Source organism: Thamnophis sirtalis, unplaced genomic scaffold (genome assembly GCF_051295495.1).
Source record: "Thamnophis sirtalis isolate CommonGarterSnake01/CBP01778 unplaced genomic scaffold, rThaSir2_p1.2 scaffold_11, whole genome shotgun sequence".
In the NCBI taxonomy this organism is placed as follows: domain Eukaryota; kingdom Metazoa; phylum Chordata; class Lepidosauria; order Squamata; family Natricidae; genus Thamnophis; species Thamnophis sirtalis.
Genome location: NW_028261391.1, coordinates 34,888,801 through 34,908,183, shown reverse-complemented (window position 1 = coordinate 34,908,183; position 19,383 = coordinate 34,888,801). Strand labels below are relative to the sequence as shown.

At 34.9% G+C, this 19,383-nt stretch overlaps 1 protein-coding gene across 1 annotated transcript in view; it reads left to right on the top strand.

The window, feature by feature from the left end:
* CLSTN2 (calsyntenin 2) overlaps window positions 1-19,383 on the top strand; it is a 250,215-nt gene that overhangs the window by 208,437 nt on the left and 22,395 nt on the right. The window contains exons 9-10 of the mRNA XM_087725500.1: window positions 9,782-9,944; window positions 18,844-19,010. Coding sequence (XP_087581626.1) covers window positions 9,782-9,944; window positions 18,844-19,010 — 330 coding nt within the window. The remainder of the gene's footprint in view (window positions 1-9,781; window positions 9,945-18,843; window positions 19,011-19,383) is intronic.

Genomic DNA, 19,383 nt, shown 5'->3' with positions numbered 1-19,383 from the left:
TTTTTATATTAAAAAGGTCAATAAGTGCTTCATTGATTATATAGAAGCCTTTGATTGTACCGACCATGACAAGTAATGGAGCATCCAATACGAAAATGAAAAACCCAGAACATCTCATTATGTATAGGACTGGAGGCCGCACTCTGGATAAACCATGGTGAAACAGACTGGTTCCAGGTCAGTAAAGAAGTTAGACAAGGTTAATATCTGAAGAATGAATTATAACTAACTCCAAATGTTATAAATGTAACTCCGCTACTAACTTGTTTAATATAGCTTGAACTTAAACCTGGGCAAAATAAATTGGTTTTCACAAATTACCCCAACTCCCCCCCCCCAAAAAAAATACTATCACAAATTGAATAAAAAATTCATTTTGTTCAACTGATTCAACATCTAACTTTATTAATTACTATAAATATTAGTAATGTTGAGTATTTATTTTTTGGCCATTTAAAGCAAGAGTAATTCTTACATTCAAAACTATAGAAAAAGTACATGGCATATTTCATCTTAAAGATTCTGTTTATGAGAAATCTATCATAGTATCTTGTTTTTACAAAATCTATTTATTTATTTAGCCTATAAATATGTATGGAGAATTATATATATATATATATGTATAAATAATTAATTAATGGAATGATTAGTTGAGTATTTTACGCTAAACCCCATAGGATGATTTTTAAATAGGCTTTTTTTAAAGGAGATTCAAAATAAATCCATAAACAAAGAATAACCAGGGGAGACATGAGAGCAGTGTTCCAATATCTCAGGGGTTGCCACAAAGAAGAGGAAGTCAAACTATTCTCCAAGGCACCTGAGGGTAGAACAAGAAGCAATGGGTGGAAACTAATCAAGGAGAGAAGCAACTTAGAACTGAGGAGAAATTTCCTGACAGTTAGAACAATTAATCAGTGGAACAGCTTGCCTCCAGAAGTTGTGAATGCCCCAACACTGGAAGTCTTTAAGAATATGTTGGATAGCCATGTGTCTGAAACAGTATAGGGTTTCCTGCCTAGGCAGGGGTTTGGACTAGAAGACCTCCAAGGTCCCTTCCAACTCTGCTATTGTATTGTATTGTGTTGTGTTGTATTGTGTTGTGTTGTATTGTATTGTATGTGAACTGAAAGCACTAAGTAAAATACTCCTTAATGCTGATCATTGAGAGATGCCAATTATTTATTAGCTATTTTTTTACTGTAAACAGTTGTTATTAGCTGTTTTCTAGTAGACAATAGTAGCCATGCTCCAAAGCAAAAGTGTCATAAAAATGTTTCTGAAATGAAATCTAAAAGTAGTTTTCCATAAAATATTCTTACATTCATAAGGAATAATACATTTAATCCACTACCAGCATGACAAAGTATCTTTGCCTTCTCACCTTCTGTTCACCTCCATGCAAAGCTCATCCATCTCACACACAATGATTCATTTCACAAACAGAATAGGCACAGTTATCGTACAATTTGGGGGCAAGTGAACAAAGCTTCAATCTAAATTCTGCAGCGTAAGTAATTTCCAAGCGATAAGTACATACCTATTTCTGTCAGACTTATTTTTTTCAAAGACCATTTCTATTATCTGAGCACAAACATCTCCACAGAAGAGGATACCAATTAAGTGGCTTTTAGAAGTTGGAGCCTCAGTTACCTTGTCTGCTTCTTCTTCAGAAGTTCTAATAGTAAAAGTCTTGCTCCTTGAAGTATTTTAGCTGCTTTTCATCTAAATAATAGGAGATGCCGCCAAATCTTATTCAAAATCTGTTTTGCACAGGATATATTTTGTAATCTTAAAAAATGCCTTAATATCGTTTCCTCTCACTGGGCTATAAAGCTTACATCTACTGACTTTCTACTAAAAAAAGGTTTTGAATGAGAAATTCCAATTAGCACATGCATTTCTTGCCTCTTCTGACCTCCTCCTTGTTTTCACTTAACAAAATTCCTGCCTGTTTTTTCTATCCATTGGTGATAATTCTGAGGAATACTTTATTCTCTTATTTATTTTTCTTTAACCTCACTATTTTTCATGTGACAAAATAGATCATCAAGCTGCCATATCACCATCCATTTGGTTTTCAAATCATCCCAAATTCATCTCAGTATCTGTTCATGCTTTCTTGTTTGCATTGCATATTACAGTGTTTTCAGAGCTTCTTCCTTGGCTGTAATGGGAAAAAAAGATAGAGAGAAATAGTCTCCCAATAAAATACTTAAGCCATCCAGAAAAGCAAAGTTGTTTCTCTCAGAGGGACTGTTTTTCTTTGCAGATTATGACACACTAGTGCCAATTTGCAGTGTTCATCATGCATAGACTGAGGATGTGGCAGTCAGCAATTAGGGTTTAGAATCCTTGTCTGATAGGATACATTATTCACCAATTTATTCCCCCGTCACACTAATTTATTATTAACATTGTAGATTTTCACGCTATATAGATATATTATTATTGATGCATTGTCTTGGGCACATTTTTTAAGTTATTACACTTCCTTTTAACAATACAGTATATTAAGATTCCAATGCTTATCACAAAATATTTTTTAAGATCAAGTCAGTTCCCTTTCTATAGCTTATTACAGAATCTTTTTGAGCATTCTGCTTCCAAAGGCAAATTCTTTGTTTTCTGTCCCCATCCAAGTACATTGGGAGACTCAACAGGTTATTGTTTTTAGTGCTTGAGCTGACCAGTTAGAGACTCCTTTTCATTCCCAAAGAGTACATTTTTTAGATTCTCAAATACCCACAGTTTTGCTCTTTCCAGCCATCTGTTTCTTTTTCTGGCACATATCCTGTTAGTTGAGCAGTTTCAAATGCATCACAAAATACAAAATAATATATTCTCGGCAAAGATACGTCAGACTCAGGGGCAGATTTAGAGAGCATGGGTCTTCTTGAGTAGCTGAGCGGAATGTTTCATCTCCATGTTGTGGCTGAGAGGATAATCCTAAAGCCCTCAAGCAAAGGATCAAAGGAAAATTGTTCTAACTTATGGTGTTGTTGTATTCCTTGCAGTTAAATAAAAATGAGGCACCTGAATTAACTAACCTTTCACAATAGTGATATCTTGAAATTCAACAGACAATTGAAATTGAAATTCAACTCATTGATTTAAAATCTCCACCAAGATGAAGATTTATGCATGATCCTTATGACTTGTGTTGTATTACAGGTTATACAAGAAAATGAGGATAAATGGGTGTTGAGAGTACAGGATATTGCCTACTAAATTCTGTAAATGTACTGTGTTAAGGCAATGAGCGTATGTCATTAGGGGTAATATTTATTCTAGAAAGAGGGCAAATCTCAGTCCTAACTTCTCATAAAGAAAGAAAGACACTTTTAGTATTCCATCATTTCCATGCTTCTCATCTGAGTATACAGAAGTGTTCCAGATATATTAAAAAAGAAAGAGATGAAATAAGATATCATTGCTTTTCCTCCTCCAATGTCACAAGGCACTGCTACTTTCTGAAATAGTCTCATTTGTGTTCATGGCCTCAGGGGTAATATCAGGAGGTGTGAGCCTTTAAAGCAGCTATTAATATTCAGGAAAGTCAGAGGTCTGTGCTTGCTTTTGATTTCACTTTGTTGTAAATGGACTGTTCTAGTCTCTTTCATTATCATCTTGATCATAAATAGTGACTTGAAGTGCAAAAAATGTATTATAGGTTGCAGTGTTGCTGAACTTTTGAAAAGAAATAACTGAAAAAGTCAGCAAGAAGGTTACTAAATGAAAAATCAGAGTTTTGCTGATATGCGAATTTATAGATAGGCCAAAGGGAAAACATAATTATTTCATCTTGCCACTAATGTCATATATTTCAGAAAGGAAAAAAAGGCAGGTGAGAAAGTAAGTTGCATAAGCAGAATTACTGTCTCTTTTTTTTCTTGTCCTAGAGCTCCCAAAATTTTAGAGATTATTTTATAGGAAGATCAGGCAGTACTGTCTATGTCTCAGTTAGAATAGACATTGTTACATAACCCATTGGCCCCCTAGTTCCGTTAGCGTATCTTCTATGGAGAGTTAGGGACTTTTCTAAAGCAATTTTTCTGCTTTGTACTGATGCAAATTGCCTGTTTTGAAAAGGAAGGAAGGACCAATTTCCAGAACAGGTCTACTTTATGATATTGCATGTTACCCAATAAAAAGCTTTTTATGTATAACTATGCAGAATTTAATAAATACAGTTAAACTAATAAAAGGAGTGTGGTGGCTCACGAGATTAGAATGTTGGGCTGACAATCAGTAGACTTGTGTTTGAGATCCATTGATGCCATGAGATGGGGTGACCTCCTGTCACATGCTCTAGCTCCTGCCAACCCAGAAATTTGAAAGCAGGCGAGCGGGAGTAGATTAATGGATTCCACTTCGGTGCGCAATTTCACGGGGACATGAAAGAATTTCCTAACTCTGGACAATGGTGATGTCGCCGTCAAATCCTTTTGCACTTTGATATTTTACTATGCTTCCAACATGGGGAAAAAATGAATCTAATATAATTGCACAGTCATTTTGCAGATAATATATATTCAGTTGTTTATAAAATAAATAAATTCAGTTGTTTATAAAATAAATTACCTTGGTGAAAAATAATTTACCTTTCAACACATCTGGATTTCACAAAGGCTATTAACAAAATTATTGAAGAAAAATTACTACAAATGGGAGCAGAATTGGAATTCAATTCTCACCTCATATTTTATTGGCCAAATATTTCAGAAATTCAATTCAATTTATGTATCTTCCATATGGCTTTCATTATCTGAAGCTGTAAAATTAGTACACTCACTGAAGCACATGGCTTTGAACTTGAGAGGATGAAGTCTGTCATCAGACCTTTTCTTCCACTCTCTGCCAGCCTCAACAACCACATTTTCAGAATTTGATTTCTTGAAATGATTGTATTGTGCTTAGGATTGATTGCTCGGTCTATTTATTCCCTTCAGAAAAAAAATAAATAATGTGCATTTTGGAAGGATTTATCCCATGCCTGAGAGTTTATATTTTGAAAATATCCAGAGGAGAGTATTGTATTTAGATGCTTGACAATTAACAGAATTACATCGCTACATTCAAATGTTTCCTTTTAGCAAATGCTTTTTTTATACACTCTCACTAAATCAGTCGTTTGCTTCCTTAGCACTCTTACTTCTTCAGATTCAGGATACTTTTCAGCACCCTATAAAGTTGTTTTGCCAAGAAAGCAAGTCATTGCCTTTCCCAGACACTATAAAGTATTTTCTGCATCTATACCTCCCCCCTCAATGTAACCTGTAATTATTTAAGTCCTGTATGTTGAACTTGCCTGCCAAAAGTTTAAACTTTGCAAAATTACAGCAGCATCACAGTTTTTCAGGACACACGCCTAGCCAATTTTCCAGTACAAAAAGAAAGGAAATATGTGAAAAATAAGAGCATCTTGATGCATTCTTATTAAGCTTATAAAAAACATACAAAGAGGGGAATCAAGGATCAGCATACTTTTTTCAGTGGATAAATTAATCTTGTCAGTTTCTATCAATTTCTGTATCAATTTGTGATTTTTCTGCATGAACATTCATATAGCCTAGACATTACGTACTTCACATTTTGAATGTGTTCACATGTACTCACTTTTGATGTATTTTTTGAGCTAAGAAATTAACTGCATAAATTTGGAAAAGGGGGAAAATGAATGAAAAGTCTCCTTTCCTGTATTGATTAGTGTCATCAGAAATCAACACAGAAAACAAGGCCATTCAATCTCCATATTCCACAAAGCACAGGAAGAAATTGCCTGCCAGATCACTGAAATGAATCTAAAGTGCTTGCTGAAAACCAACAAGATCCATTAGGTGACTGGGGCAAACTATTTTAATCACACTGTCACCTTTGCAGAGGTCTAGGATATTGACAAAGCAAATGTAATCTAGGAAGTAAGCTAACATGGCAAAGGGTAGATGACAATATATTTCATCACCATTGCTCCAAGATAAAACACAGGCCCAGCTTATGATAATGTATGTCAGTTGTGCTAGAGATGAATAGCTTGTCTCCAGTTTCTATAGCATCAGCAGCACTTCAGCAATGACAATTTAGCATTAGAATGCACCATTCTCTGCTGGCCCTGGGTACCTAGACAATAACCAGGGCTAATTCTACTTGTTCTAGCCTTCCCCAGTCCAGTCACAGTCACAGCAACAAAAGTAGCATTAGCTTTAGTAACGAAAATGACAGTAACCTTTCCCACCTCACTGCTTTCACTACTAGTAGCATTGGCCTGCCAAATGGTAGCTTTTATTTCTTCACTGACAGTGAGATTCACTGCCAATCTCATCTCAAATATTTGATTCCAATCAGGAGTTCCTTTCTTACATGCTTCTTCAATCCTAGTCTCATCTTTTAGTTCTATGTATACTATCTCCCACACATCCTCTCATGTTAGTGAACCTTCTCCAACATAACCTTCAATAATTCCAGCAGTCTAACTGCATCCTTTCAAAACAAGGGAGGCTCATTCAATTTCATTGTACACAAGTTGTGCATTGACAATAAATGATTGTTTGATTAATTGATTGATTGAAACCCTGTCCAATAAAGCAGTTTAATTTAATTTCATTTAGTTTACTCTATTGTTTATTGCTCAGATTCCAACTGACGCTGGACAATGTACAATAATACCAATAAAATAAAATAGAATATACAATCATTATAAAAGAATAAACAAGGACAGATGGCAAATCCAGCTAACCTCACCCACTGACACTCCTTTCCATACTAGCATTAAACCCTCTGTGAACTGTAAAATAAACCTGCCAGTTAGGGTGTGTGTGTGTGTGTGTGCGTGCGTGCAGTGATGGGTAAGTGACAGAGCAAGAGAAAATATTTCTGTGTCTATTATCATGAATAATAATTGTTTCTGTGTTCCAGTATTAGTTCTTTCAACTCCAGAGGTTTAATAGAAGAAAATAGATGTACTTCAACATTGAACTATATTGTTTATTCCTCTCTAAGTTTTGTTATTTACCTGCAGATGTAACATCATCATTGTGATTATTCAAAACTTTCTTAATTTGCCACAAACAAACAGTAATTGTTTGAAGATAGGGTAAAACTATCAACCTGCCTTGGATTCTTCATGAAAAGTTTCTGAGATAGCAAATACAGAAGGCAGTTTCTTTAATGACATTCAGATATCTGAAACTAATGGTATAATTTTGGAAATTGAAGTGTAGCATGTAGAGGGTATAGACACAGGTATTATAGAAAAAAGAGTGATTTATATTTGCTATACTTCACATGTTGGCATCAATGCATTAGTGTCAACACAGACTTCCTAAAATCATGATTGCCCAACTTCTACAACATGTGAGACAACTTACAAATATTCCATTTTATAAATGATTTGACATTGGCACTGGCATTGTCTCAACAAAAATTATTTTAGTGGTCCATTCAGAATATTTGCTTCTTCTTCCCCACGCCTTGAATTATAATGCTGATGCAGGCTTCAATTATAATGCTGATTTAATTTGGGCAGACTCTTTAATTCAGAGTCCCCTTTCAATATTTGGATCAAAGAGATCCAAATTGTTGTTCTAACGTGATACTTCGGCAGGAAATACTTGTTCAGTTTACAAATAGTCCTTGGGTTAAGACAACCCATTCAGAAACCATTCTAAACTGCAATGGCACTGAAAGGGAGTTATGACCTCTCTATGTCTCTGTGATCACATGATCACAATCCACTCACTTGGCAGCTGGCTCACAATTATGTACAAGAAAATTCAGTGGGAAAGCTAGGAGGAATTGCAAATTGCTCTCAAAACTTTTTAAATCACGGACCCATGCAACATTGTGCTTGCAATTGGCATTTGCACACCTGCCCACACTCCATAGGACATGCTGCAAGGACCCACACACCTGCCTGTGCTCAATAACATGTATCTATGGGGCTTATCTGCTCATAGCTTTCACCAACAGCTCTCACTTGCTGGCCTGAAACTCTCGGTTCTTTTCATGTTATTTTCAAATGAAATCTTTGGTCAATGACCCATGCATCGGGTTAAGGCAGCAGTCATGAGTGCAAAGTGTTCAGGTAACATCATTCTTTACAACTGCATCACTTAGTGAGAGAAATTCTAGTCCTAATTGCTGTCCTAACCTCAGGACTATCTGTAATGATTTATTTCAAAAGAGTGTTTGAATAAAGTTTCTGGAATCCAGAATTATATGGTAAGTGCCATACCATATAATATGGTCATACATTTAAATGTTTCTGTGACAACCACTTCAGTGGAGACAATCAACTACACATAACTCTAGCAATATGTGTATAGCACAGGGATATGTACCAATATAAGTAAAACAAAAATAAAAAAGAACCCCTGGGCCAGATCTTGCATAAAGTTGTTTTATCTCAGGTGGCTGATCTTAAATGTATTATCTTGTGAAATGAGCTGCTATTTAAAAGAAACGTGGAATATATAGTTTGAAGGGAACTTCAGAGATCCTTGAGTCCACCTCCCTACCTGCTGTAGGAATCCACAACTATATTATACCTGACAAATCTGGCATCTGTTTAAATAGTTTAATAAAGAAGAATCTACTTTGCTATTAAGAATTTTTCTTGATGTCCAGCTGAAATCTGCATGTTAGTCATTTTGAAACCCTTCTATCATGCCTTGCCACCTGAAACAACTCTAAGTTATTCTACTCCACATTCTATATGGCAGCTTGAACATAGTTATGTCTCTATACATGCCCGATTCCTTGTAATTTCTCCCTTCCAAGCTCTTATAATATTAGTTGCTTTCCTCTGGATATTCTCAAGTGTGATAACATCCTTCTTAAAATGCCCAGGATTGGATTCAGTATTCTAAATAGAGCCTATAATTGATGGAATAGAGTCAGTAGCTACAGTAATAATTAACAGGTTATAACTATTAGCTTACAGATAATGACAGCTATGTTTTTAATTATGCTTCTGCTTGCATTTTTTTAGCATTCTAAACAAATAGATATCATGAATTATAACTAAACAAATCCATCTGAATAGATTCCTTAGGTAACAAGTTGTTGCCAAATTGTGAAGAAAATTTAGGGGGCGCCTTCATACTGTATTAGAGAAATGGTGATTGTATTATTATTTATTCTCTAACTTGTAGATTAAAATTATACCTTCCCTTTAATATATATAGATATGTAGATATATAGATATATAGAGATAGATAGATAGATAGATAGATAGATAGATAGATAGATAGATAGATAGATAGATAGATATAGATAGATGATAGATAGATAGATAGATAGATAGATAGATAGATAGATAGATAGATAGATATAATTACCCCTAAGAAATTGTTCTAATATTTATCGATGAATATTTGAGAAGGGGAGGAAGAGATGGAGCCTTTCTTCTTTCCTATTGGTGTTCATTCTGCATAGGAAGTGAATCCTAATAAAATCCCTAGGAACAAATCTACCAAGTTATTTCTTCCAGTTGCTGCATTATATTTTATAATAGCATATACTTTGAAAAAAAATTAAACATGTATATATGGCTAAATCACACAGCACTTGATCAAATCTTGTATGTATTATTTTTACACTTTTTATGCAAAAGGGAATTCTGAAATAAATATTGTACCCTATATCTATAAAAGTGTAAGATGATCATGAAAGTCCTCTCCACTTTAAAGTATAGCAATGTTCATTTGTTTTGCTTTATCATCTCCCAAACGTTGTTCAAAAAGCTAGGTAATACTTACTTTCCTTTTCTTTTGTTCTTTAGATTTGTGATAAAGAATGGCACTACTATGTTGTCAACGTTGAGTTCCCAGTAGCTACCTTGTATATGGATGGTACAACATATGAACCTTACCTTGTAACTAATGACTGGCCTATTCATCCATCACATATAGCAATGCAACTCACTGTTGGTGCCTGTTGGCAAGGTAATTATATTAATTTGAATGTGTAAATTGAATTTTCACTGTATTGATATTTCTATTACATAGAAGGGGTATATTTAATGAAATCATAGTTTAAACAACGCCACCAGAGGAATGTTCTCTGAGAAGCATTTAGACCTTCCTAAAGTTTGATGTAATAATGCAGGCAATATATATGCAAAAAAAAAAGTTTTTTTTTTTTTTTTTAGAAAACAAGCATTTATTGAGCAATTTAGATATTCTCAATGCAGCAAGAAAATAGTACTTTGAACTTTATTATTCAAATCTACATGGCCACTCATTACACACACACACACACACACACACACACACACACACACACACACACATATACACACACACGAGGTGAGTTTTTCCCGATGCAGCCTGGTTCAGCCAAACCAGTAGTAGTGGTGACAGAAGGCCCCGCTCACTCATCCGGATGCTTCAAGTGTTTTGTATGGGAGCATGGCCGAACTGGTAGTAAAAATATTTGTGACCCACTGCTGACACACACACACACACACACACACGCACACACACACACACACACATGCAAATGACTCCTTCAGATCAATTCTTCCAATAATCTACAAATTCCCAGACCTTTTCTATTTTAGTCCATTCATTCATACCTGGAATTAGAAATTATGTTTCATTTATTATATACGGTGCTGTCTTGCAAATTGTTAAAAATTACTTCACTAAAAAGCGTTGCCCTATTCCACTCCAAATAACCAATTAACTAATTATGTTTTATTTTGATTCATTTTCCATACTTTTCTTTTACTACTACTGGAATTACATCACTAATTAAATAGCTTGATGATCCTTGATGATCAGACTCTGTATATGTGTTGGGATGAAAACATTATTAATTCCTATTCCATTATATGATGGTGGTGGTGATTTTGATGAGCTTTGGTTTATGACTATAGTATTACATTCATTCCATTTTTCTCTCATGCTTCAAAAAATCAGCTAATTAGAAATTAAGTGTTTGGCAATCATGCATCTTAGTTAATAACTTGTAAAGTCTTAGTTAGGTCTCATAGCTGCTATTTTGAAGTGATACCACTTCCAGCTTTACATTTCTGGCCAAGCATATGCAAAGAAGAATGTATCTGGATAGACAGAAAGCATTTTGAATTTTCATATAATTGTTCTCACCTTTGCCACCTTCAGGATGCCAAGGACAAGAGGAAATATTGTGAATCAATGAACTTTGAAAGATCCTCGAGTAATAAAAAAACTCTCTTGACCACTACACACAAAAAGGGGAATTGAGGGAGTTGATACCTCAAACTTGATTGACAATTGAAATTCCTAGCCCTAGCTCCTAAGACTTATCTGGAGCTGGAAAAGAGCTGATGTGATTCCAATCTTCAAGAAATTTGGAATTTGCAAAAAAGCAACAGAAGGATACTGAGACTGTGAGGGACAAACTCTAAGCAGGCTTTCATGCATTTTGCACTGAGGAGAGGTTTCCATCTAGTCATTCTGCCATAAAGCCCAGATTGGTGGAGGGCTGCAGTGATGGTTGTCCTTCTGAAACTCTGTCCCATCCCCACATGGGAACTCTGGAGCTCAGTCAAAGTGAGCATTGGGTCCTTGGTCACTTCTCTTACTAAGATCCTTCTCCTCTGATTGTTCAGTTGGACCAGGCGACCAGTTCTTGAAAGAGTCCTGATTGTGCCAAACTTCTTCCATTTGAGAATCATGGAGGCCACTGTGCTCTTAGGAACCTTCAGTGCAGCAGAAAATTTATTGTAGCCTTCCCTGGATATGTGTCTTGTAAATAATCCTGTCTCTGAGCTTAACTTAACTCCTCACTTGAAATCCTGTCTTCATTCTTTTCCTCTTGGTTGGTTATTTCCTGAGATACATTTCTATGTCCATTGATTGCCACTTTTTAGAACCTCAAAAACAATACAACAATAGCAACATAAATAAAATGGATAAATGAAGAAAACAGTTTTGTGGTTTGCTATTTCTGGAGCAAAAATTTAGTTAGAGATTTTTTAAAAAAAGAAATACACAACTGAAATATATGTTTCAGAGCAAAAAGGTAACCATTAGTACTGTAAAAGTAAAACATTTTATTGCATTAAATAAAACTGCCTTCCAAACTCAAATCAGATGAATCTTTATGGTTGCCATTAATCAACACAATGCAAATGTAACTATAGGTCTAAAAATTAGCATAAAAGGATTAAAATAATTGCCTAGAGATAAGTACAAAACAGAAAGTTTAACTAAAAGGAATTTTGAAAATAAAAAACCCACTTGAAATATGAGTGACTTTGCTTTTGTTTTGCTTTTGAATCCTTCTTGACTCCTGTAACTGCCAGAATAAGTATTGGAAAAAGCTTGGAAATCTTTTACCATTGCCTCATTCTTATGCTTTACTAAAGTGACCTAGCTGGGTATATGCCTAAGGCATATTCATGGTCTCCCAGTTTCTAATCCATAGATTTCTACCCACAACACCAAACTGACTGACATTCATTTCATTTCATTAATTCTGCCTTTATTATTTTTATAAATAACTCAAGGCAGCAATGCTTCTTCCTAATGATGCTGCTGTTGCTTCTTCTCATTCTCATCTCCTCCTCCTCCTTCCTTCCTTCCTTCCTTCCTTCCTTCCTTCCTTCCTTCCTTCCTTCCTTCCTCTCCTTCTTCTTCCTATTTTCACCACAACAAGTGAGCTGAGTTGGCTGAGACAGAGTGATTGCCCAAAATCATCCAGTTGGCTTTCATGTCTAAGGTGAGAATAGAACTCACAGCCTTCCTGTTTCTAGCTTGGTTCCTTAACTACTAGACCAAACTGGCTTTTTATTTAGATAATAAAAAGTAAATCTATCCTAAACATAGGAGAAAGCCAAATCTAGCAGACCATAATTAAGCAAGTTCAGGTGCTATGTATTAATGTACACCTATGAAAATCAATTTTAGGCATAAAATTACATATTTTCAGACATTTTGTCTATTGGCTAAAAATATTCTGTTGAAACATGTTTCATACAATTTCAGCTTATTTTTTGAATGTGTTCCATATTAAAAGAGAAGACATCATTACCACCTGCTATTCTGTCATTCACATAACTGGCTGTCAGCCCACCTGCCTATCCTTTTCTCTTTCTGTGAATAAGACTGAATAGAGAATAGAAGACAGTTATCTCTAACCAATTATCTTTGCATTTGAACATAGCCGTTTCTTTTGCTATGCAGATGAAATACAAGTGGTGCCCAAATTATATTTTGTATGAAACAGACACATTGATTAAAGATCTCAAAAAGTTGTATCTTTTTTCCACTGCACTGAAAAATCTACCACAAACTAAAGAGTTATCACACATTGTACAAGAGCTTTCTAGGAAGATGTCAAATGTCATAATATTTGCTCCAAAGTTCTCCTGTTGAAGCAACAATTTTGTCAGCTGCTTGTTTAGTACATTAAGTTATTTATTCAATCCCTGACCTAACAAATAAAGATTTGGACAAGACAGTCTGAATTAGACATCTGAATCCCAGCCAATCCACTATTTTGCATTAGCTATAAGGATTTAGAAAGAAACTGTTGTTGATCAATACAAGGCAATTACTTTTTAATTTACAGGTTTTTTTCCTATTATATTTGAAAATGCTATGATAATAAAATTTGCAGTGATTTTTTTCAACACATAACATGCAACATTACTGGTACTATAAAATACGAAAAAAATATTTCTATGCACTCTTTTTCTCCAAATTCCCCTTGTTGATATATAATTGATATATTGATATAAATATATTTAATTGTAATTGGCTATAGTTAGTGAAGTTACATCATTTATCAGTGATTGTGACTATGTTCAGAGAAAAACTCAGCAGTCATTTTAGCCACTTGCATAGGAAAGACAGGGATGCCATGAGCATTCTCAATTGTCCCATGGTTATTATTCGCTAATGTATGAATAATGCTAATTGAAATGATCGTAAACATAGGGCGTAGAAATAAAGTATTTCTTTTTAGCATTCTGAGGTTCTGTCTTTTGGTTATGATTGAATATTACTATTTATTTTTAATTAATGGAAGAGGAACCATAAAAATATAACAATGCTAGATTATAGATCACAGTCCCATAAGTATGGATGTACTAATCAGTCTAAATTTGACCCATATCCATATTGCAGCTACTTGTAGATTATTTAATTCTATTAAATATCAGAATAATTTTTTAAAAAATAGTTCCAGGAAAAAAATCCTTGGTACTTTTTAAATTATTATTAATTAAAAATAAATTATTATTAATTTTTCCAGAAATACATATATTTTTCTATGAAGCCTTTTCCCCTATGTTATTATTCTAATATATAATTTCTCCTGAACAATATTTTCCTTATTCAGTTTATTAGCATGCAATTTAACTTGCATTTTTATTAGAAAATTCTCTTAAATATGGTATTGATATAAAAGTTTCAAAGTGATAAATAAAAGTAGTGCAGGTCAATAAAAATAATAAATTGTCCTATTTTTACTGTTTGCAGTTCTTTTTTAAACCTATAAACAGTTACATAGATTTAAAAAATATTTATCATACTTTAGTAACATGTTTTTTTTCGTTTAAAAAATGTCATTACATTGTCCCAAAGGTGCTTTTTCACAAGGCAACTAGACTTTCTGCTTTTTTTTCTTTGAAGACATCTTACTTCTCATCCAAGAAGCTTCTTCAGCTCTGACAGGATAATGGGGAATGGAAGGATTTATATTTCTTGCAGACAGCTGATCATTTGCATCCTTTTATAGGATTGTTGAAGCACTTGTAGATTTATCTGTATCCTCAGGATCACCTGAGTAATGCTCCTGGTCAGTGACGTGCGGTGAGGTTTATGGCTGGTGAGGCAAGTGGGCAAAAGCCACCCTATGTCGGACACAGCGGCAGGGCTTTTGAGGTGTCCAAAACAGGCATCCAAAAGCCCTGCTGCTGTGTCTGACATAGAGGTGTCCCGCCTCTATGGTGGACAGAGCGCCGGGGCGTCCAAAAGCCATGCCGCTATGTCCAAAAGCTCTGTCGCTATGTCCAAAAGCCCTGCCGCTAAGTCCGACATAAAAAAAATGCCAGCCTGCGCACCAGCAGAGGCAGGTAAAACACACACATACACACACACATTACTTACAATAATACAATTACTTACAAATTACATTGATTTTGAATTCCTCCCCCTCCTTCCGACCCACATACCTTTTCCAGCTATTTAACAGAAGATTTCAACTCTGCTCTTGTCTGCCATGATGAAAATGTAAAAATGAAAAATGAAAAAGGCAAGAGCTGCTGAGGTCAGGCTGGGTTAGCTGCTGCCAGAGTCCCCAATGGATGACTCTGCTTAACTGTTTAAAAAAGCCTCTAAAAAAAACACCCTCTACAGGAGGAGGCAAGAGAACCACGTGCCTCATCTACATAAGGAATTTTTCAGCTTTTAACCCTTGCTTAACTCTGCTCAAGTGATCGTAAAGATAGACTAAAGGAAGCATGTGGTTCTCCCGCCGCCTCCTGTAGAGGGCACTTTTTTAGAGGCTTTTTTAAACAGTTAAGCACTAAGCAGAGTCATTCACTGTGACTCTGGCAGCAACTACCGCAGCCTTTTTCCTTTTACATTTTTTTTTCTTTTCATGATGACAGTGGTGAGGCCCTGCCTCCCCTGACTGCACGTCACTGCTCCTGGTTCCTGTAGTCTGCAGTGTTTTTTTTCTGGAAATCCATTTATACTCCCATATCATTCAAAGTGTTCATCCCAAATTGTATAGCTAAAAGTCTGTAGTAATGGTGGGTTGCAGGCGGTATGGGTATACCGGAGCCTGCCCGGAGTACCACGTACTGTTCCAATACGGTGGGATACGGCCCACCTGCCCCCTGTGCACCTTATCTGTCTTTAAACTCTTTGGCGCTTCCATGCACGTACATGGTGTGTACAGTACTTGCGTGATGCTCCGCCGAGCAGCTGGCCCGGTGCGGAGGCGTGGCTGGACGGTAAGACATATGTGCATGCTGAACATGTTCATGTGGAGGATGCCAGGCCCCATTTCAACTGTACCGGTTGCAACATGATCTGGAATCCACCACTGGTCTGTAAAGATTCTCAGTAATTCAGGTCATTGCATTGCAGCAATATTTATCTTTACCTGTGACAAAAAAATCTTCCTATTAAATAGAAAATATCTTCCACAAAGCCAAGATATAACTGGTCCCTTTTTCTTATATAGTAATCTTTCTGTATCAAGATCTGGCAAAAAATTAGGTATAATTCATTTTGCCTTGTATCCCATGAGATCAAGGTAGAAATCATAAGAATTCAATTTCCATCCTAAGAACTACACATAGTAGCACAAATTATTTAATTAAAACATAGAAACAAAATTTATTTCCTTAGGGTTACAATGTATTCATGGAGTATCTAAATTCTCTCTTTCTATCTTTCTTGGCATCTACCTCTAAGATATCATTCTTCTTATTTTATTTACATTTTCTTCTTTTAAAAAATGAAATCAATTCCTAACTGGAAGCTAAACAACAGTCTTTCCAAATTATAAATGATAGATAATTTTTGAGAACACGCACTGGCCTGGTGTATAACAAAAGACAGCGGTATTAAGTTTCAGTTAATCGGATTAATTTTAACAATGATAGTAAGAACAGCTTCACAATAGCTGGATTAATCATTTGAGGGAGATATTGAGCTTCCTTTTACTGGATGTGTTTAAACAAGTGGTTAAACTCATAGCTATTAGGAATACTTTAAATGGAATTCCATTCACTGAGCAATGGACTGACATTGAAAGTCAAAATAAGTCCCTTAAAATTTTTGATTTTACAAAAGTGTGAAGGAAATATCAGTGTTTTGGCACTCCAGTGACAAGAGTACATTTTTGTCATAACTACTTAAATGGTTAATTTTATTATGGCATGTTCGGATACAGAGAAAAGGCCATGTGTTTGCCATTTCAAGTTTCCAAAAACAATCAATTGTATATTGATTGTTGCAAGTAACTAAATGCTTGTGAAGTTTGGCAGCATTTGCCTGGGCTCAGGTGGTACAGTGGCAATAAGGTTTGTCATTAATTTTATGATGCAGGTGGTTTTGTTTTTTGGGTTTTTTTGTGGGACGTACGAATGCATTTCACTTGAACTGTCTTCTTTATTTAATTTTGTTGTTTGGCTGATGTTTGGCACTGAAAGATATGACCAGTGTTTGTAGCCCCTTGAGAAGATAATTTAATACTTTGAACTATAAGGAATCCCATTCATTTATCAGTGCTATAGACTTTGCTTGCTTTCTTTCCCAGGGAAGACCTGTGATGCTGTCACATAAATGATGCCAACATGTTTATTCCTAATAGTTATTTATAAAAGTGATTTTTTAAAATATAAAAATATGCATATTTAAATCAAGTTGTGAAACACTCATCCAGAAAGGTGTTCCTCATTCACTTTTCTTACTATATAAACCAATGTCATCTTAAGCAAATTTGTCATTTATAATAACTGATGCCATGATATTCTGAATCCTAATTCTTTGGAACCTGAACCTCTTTCTCCAAAACAAAACTACTTCACTGTTAATATTTACATATACCTAATACGTGTGACAGGGTTTTAATATTTAAAACCCCACAAAATCCAATACATAAACTGTGGAAACTTCTGAAGAATTTATTTGCTGGAATATTTCAATATGGAGAGAACTGTACCACAGATTTAATTGTAGCTCATGCAATTAGTGATTTGTGTCTGATTTTAACATACTTTAGACCAGCGGATGCTGGCTGGGGAATTCTGGGAGTTGAAGTCCAGACATCTTCAAGTTGCCAAGGTTGAGAAACACTGCTTTAGATCAATAGTTTTTGCGACTATTATCTTTCAAAAATATCCTGTATGTTTTGTTTTTCTGCATAAGCCTAGCAAGAGTACTTATTATTTAGACTTATATATCGCTTCATAGTGCTTTACAACACTGTATGTAGTTTTCAGAGTTAGCATATTGCCCCCAACAATCTAGGTTTTCATTTTACTGACCTCGGAAGGATGGAAGGCTCAGTCAACCTGGAACAGGTCAGGAATGAACTCCTGGCTAGGCAAAGTCAGCCTTTAATACTGCATTCTAACCACTGCACCACCATAGCTCCACTTATTATCTTGATCCTCTGAAAATCTCTGTAAGAATTCACTTACTCGGAAGGTTAAAAGAGAGTGAAAATCCTGTATATTCATAGAAACCTTGCCAATCTGTTCCTATATGACTGCAAATGTATAATTTCTTTTCACATCAATATTACTGTTTATTTATTTTTTTCTTATCTATATTTCAAGAAACCATTACAGAGAAGCATAGAAGTATTATGTAAATTTGTGTTGTAGCTAAGCAAATTGCTGGACATTTTATTAATTTAGCATATCTATTTCTGCTTTCAGAGATATTACTATTCACCGTTTAGATTTAATTTGGCTGATATGTTATTTTTAAATCTGGCATGTTGTTTTCAGCTTTTCGTTTTACTATATTGAACATGAATCTCTTCATATATTTAACATATATTTATGAGATGTTGAATTTATCCTGTTTCTAAACTGAACAGTTTTTCCATCATATATTACAGAAATGATTTTTTAATGTTATGTTTCAGGCTAGGATATATTTTCACACCTAATGTATGTGCAATAAATGATGATAGAACTATAAATAGAATTATTTAATTCCAAAATAATAGGGTATAAGTGATTTTCTTCTTACAACTTTGTTTATAAGAATAGCAGCCTAATTATATCCAATGTTTCAAATGACAGTGCAGACAATATTGATATTCCCAAAAATATCTGCATGTTTGAATTATTACTCAAGACAATTTGTGGTTTCTTTTCAATAGGAGGAGAAGTCACAAAGCCCAGATTTACTCAGTATTTCCATGGCAGTCTTGCCAGTCTTACCATACGGCCAGGCAAAATTAAGAGTCAAAAAGTGATTTCCTGCTTGCAGGCTTGCAAGGAAGGTCTGGATATTAATTCCCTGGAGAGTCTTGGCCAAGGAATAAAGGTAAGAAATGAATTGATGCAATCTTTACTAACATCTAAAACTGATTTATGAAGTATAGAGCACAAGATAGAATACAAAAGCACTCCAAGAAGCAATCTAATTTGCCATAAAGTCACACAAAGACACAGTAAAAGTGGAACATTGGGACACCAACTGTGTTCTTTCTAGTGTAAACCTATAGAAATCAAATGGTATAAGTGCTTCACAACCATTCAGGATTTCCATTTCATTCTGTCAGTGAAATAATTCTGCGTAGAAGCAAGTGAGTTTCCTATGAGATGCAACACAAATACATATTAAAAGGTATGTAAAATCAAAGAATACTTGTGAAAGACTTCACACACACCTACCCAAAAAAAACCTTTGCAAGTTT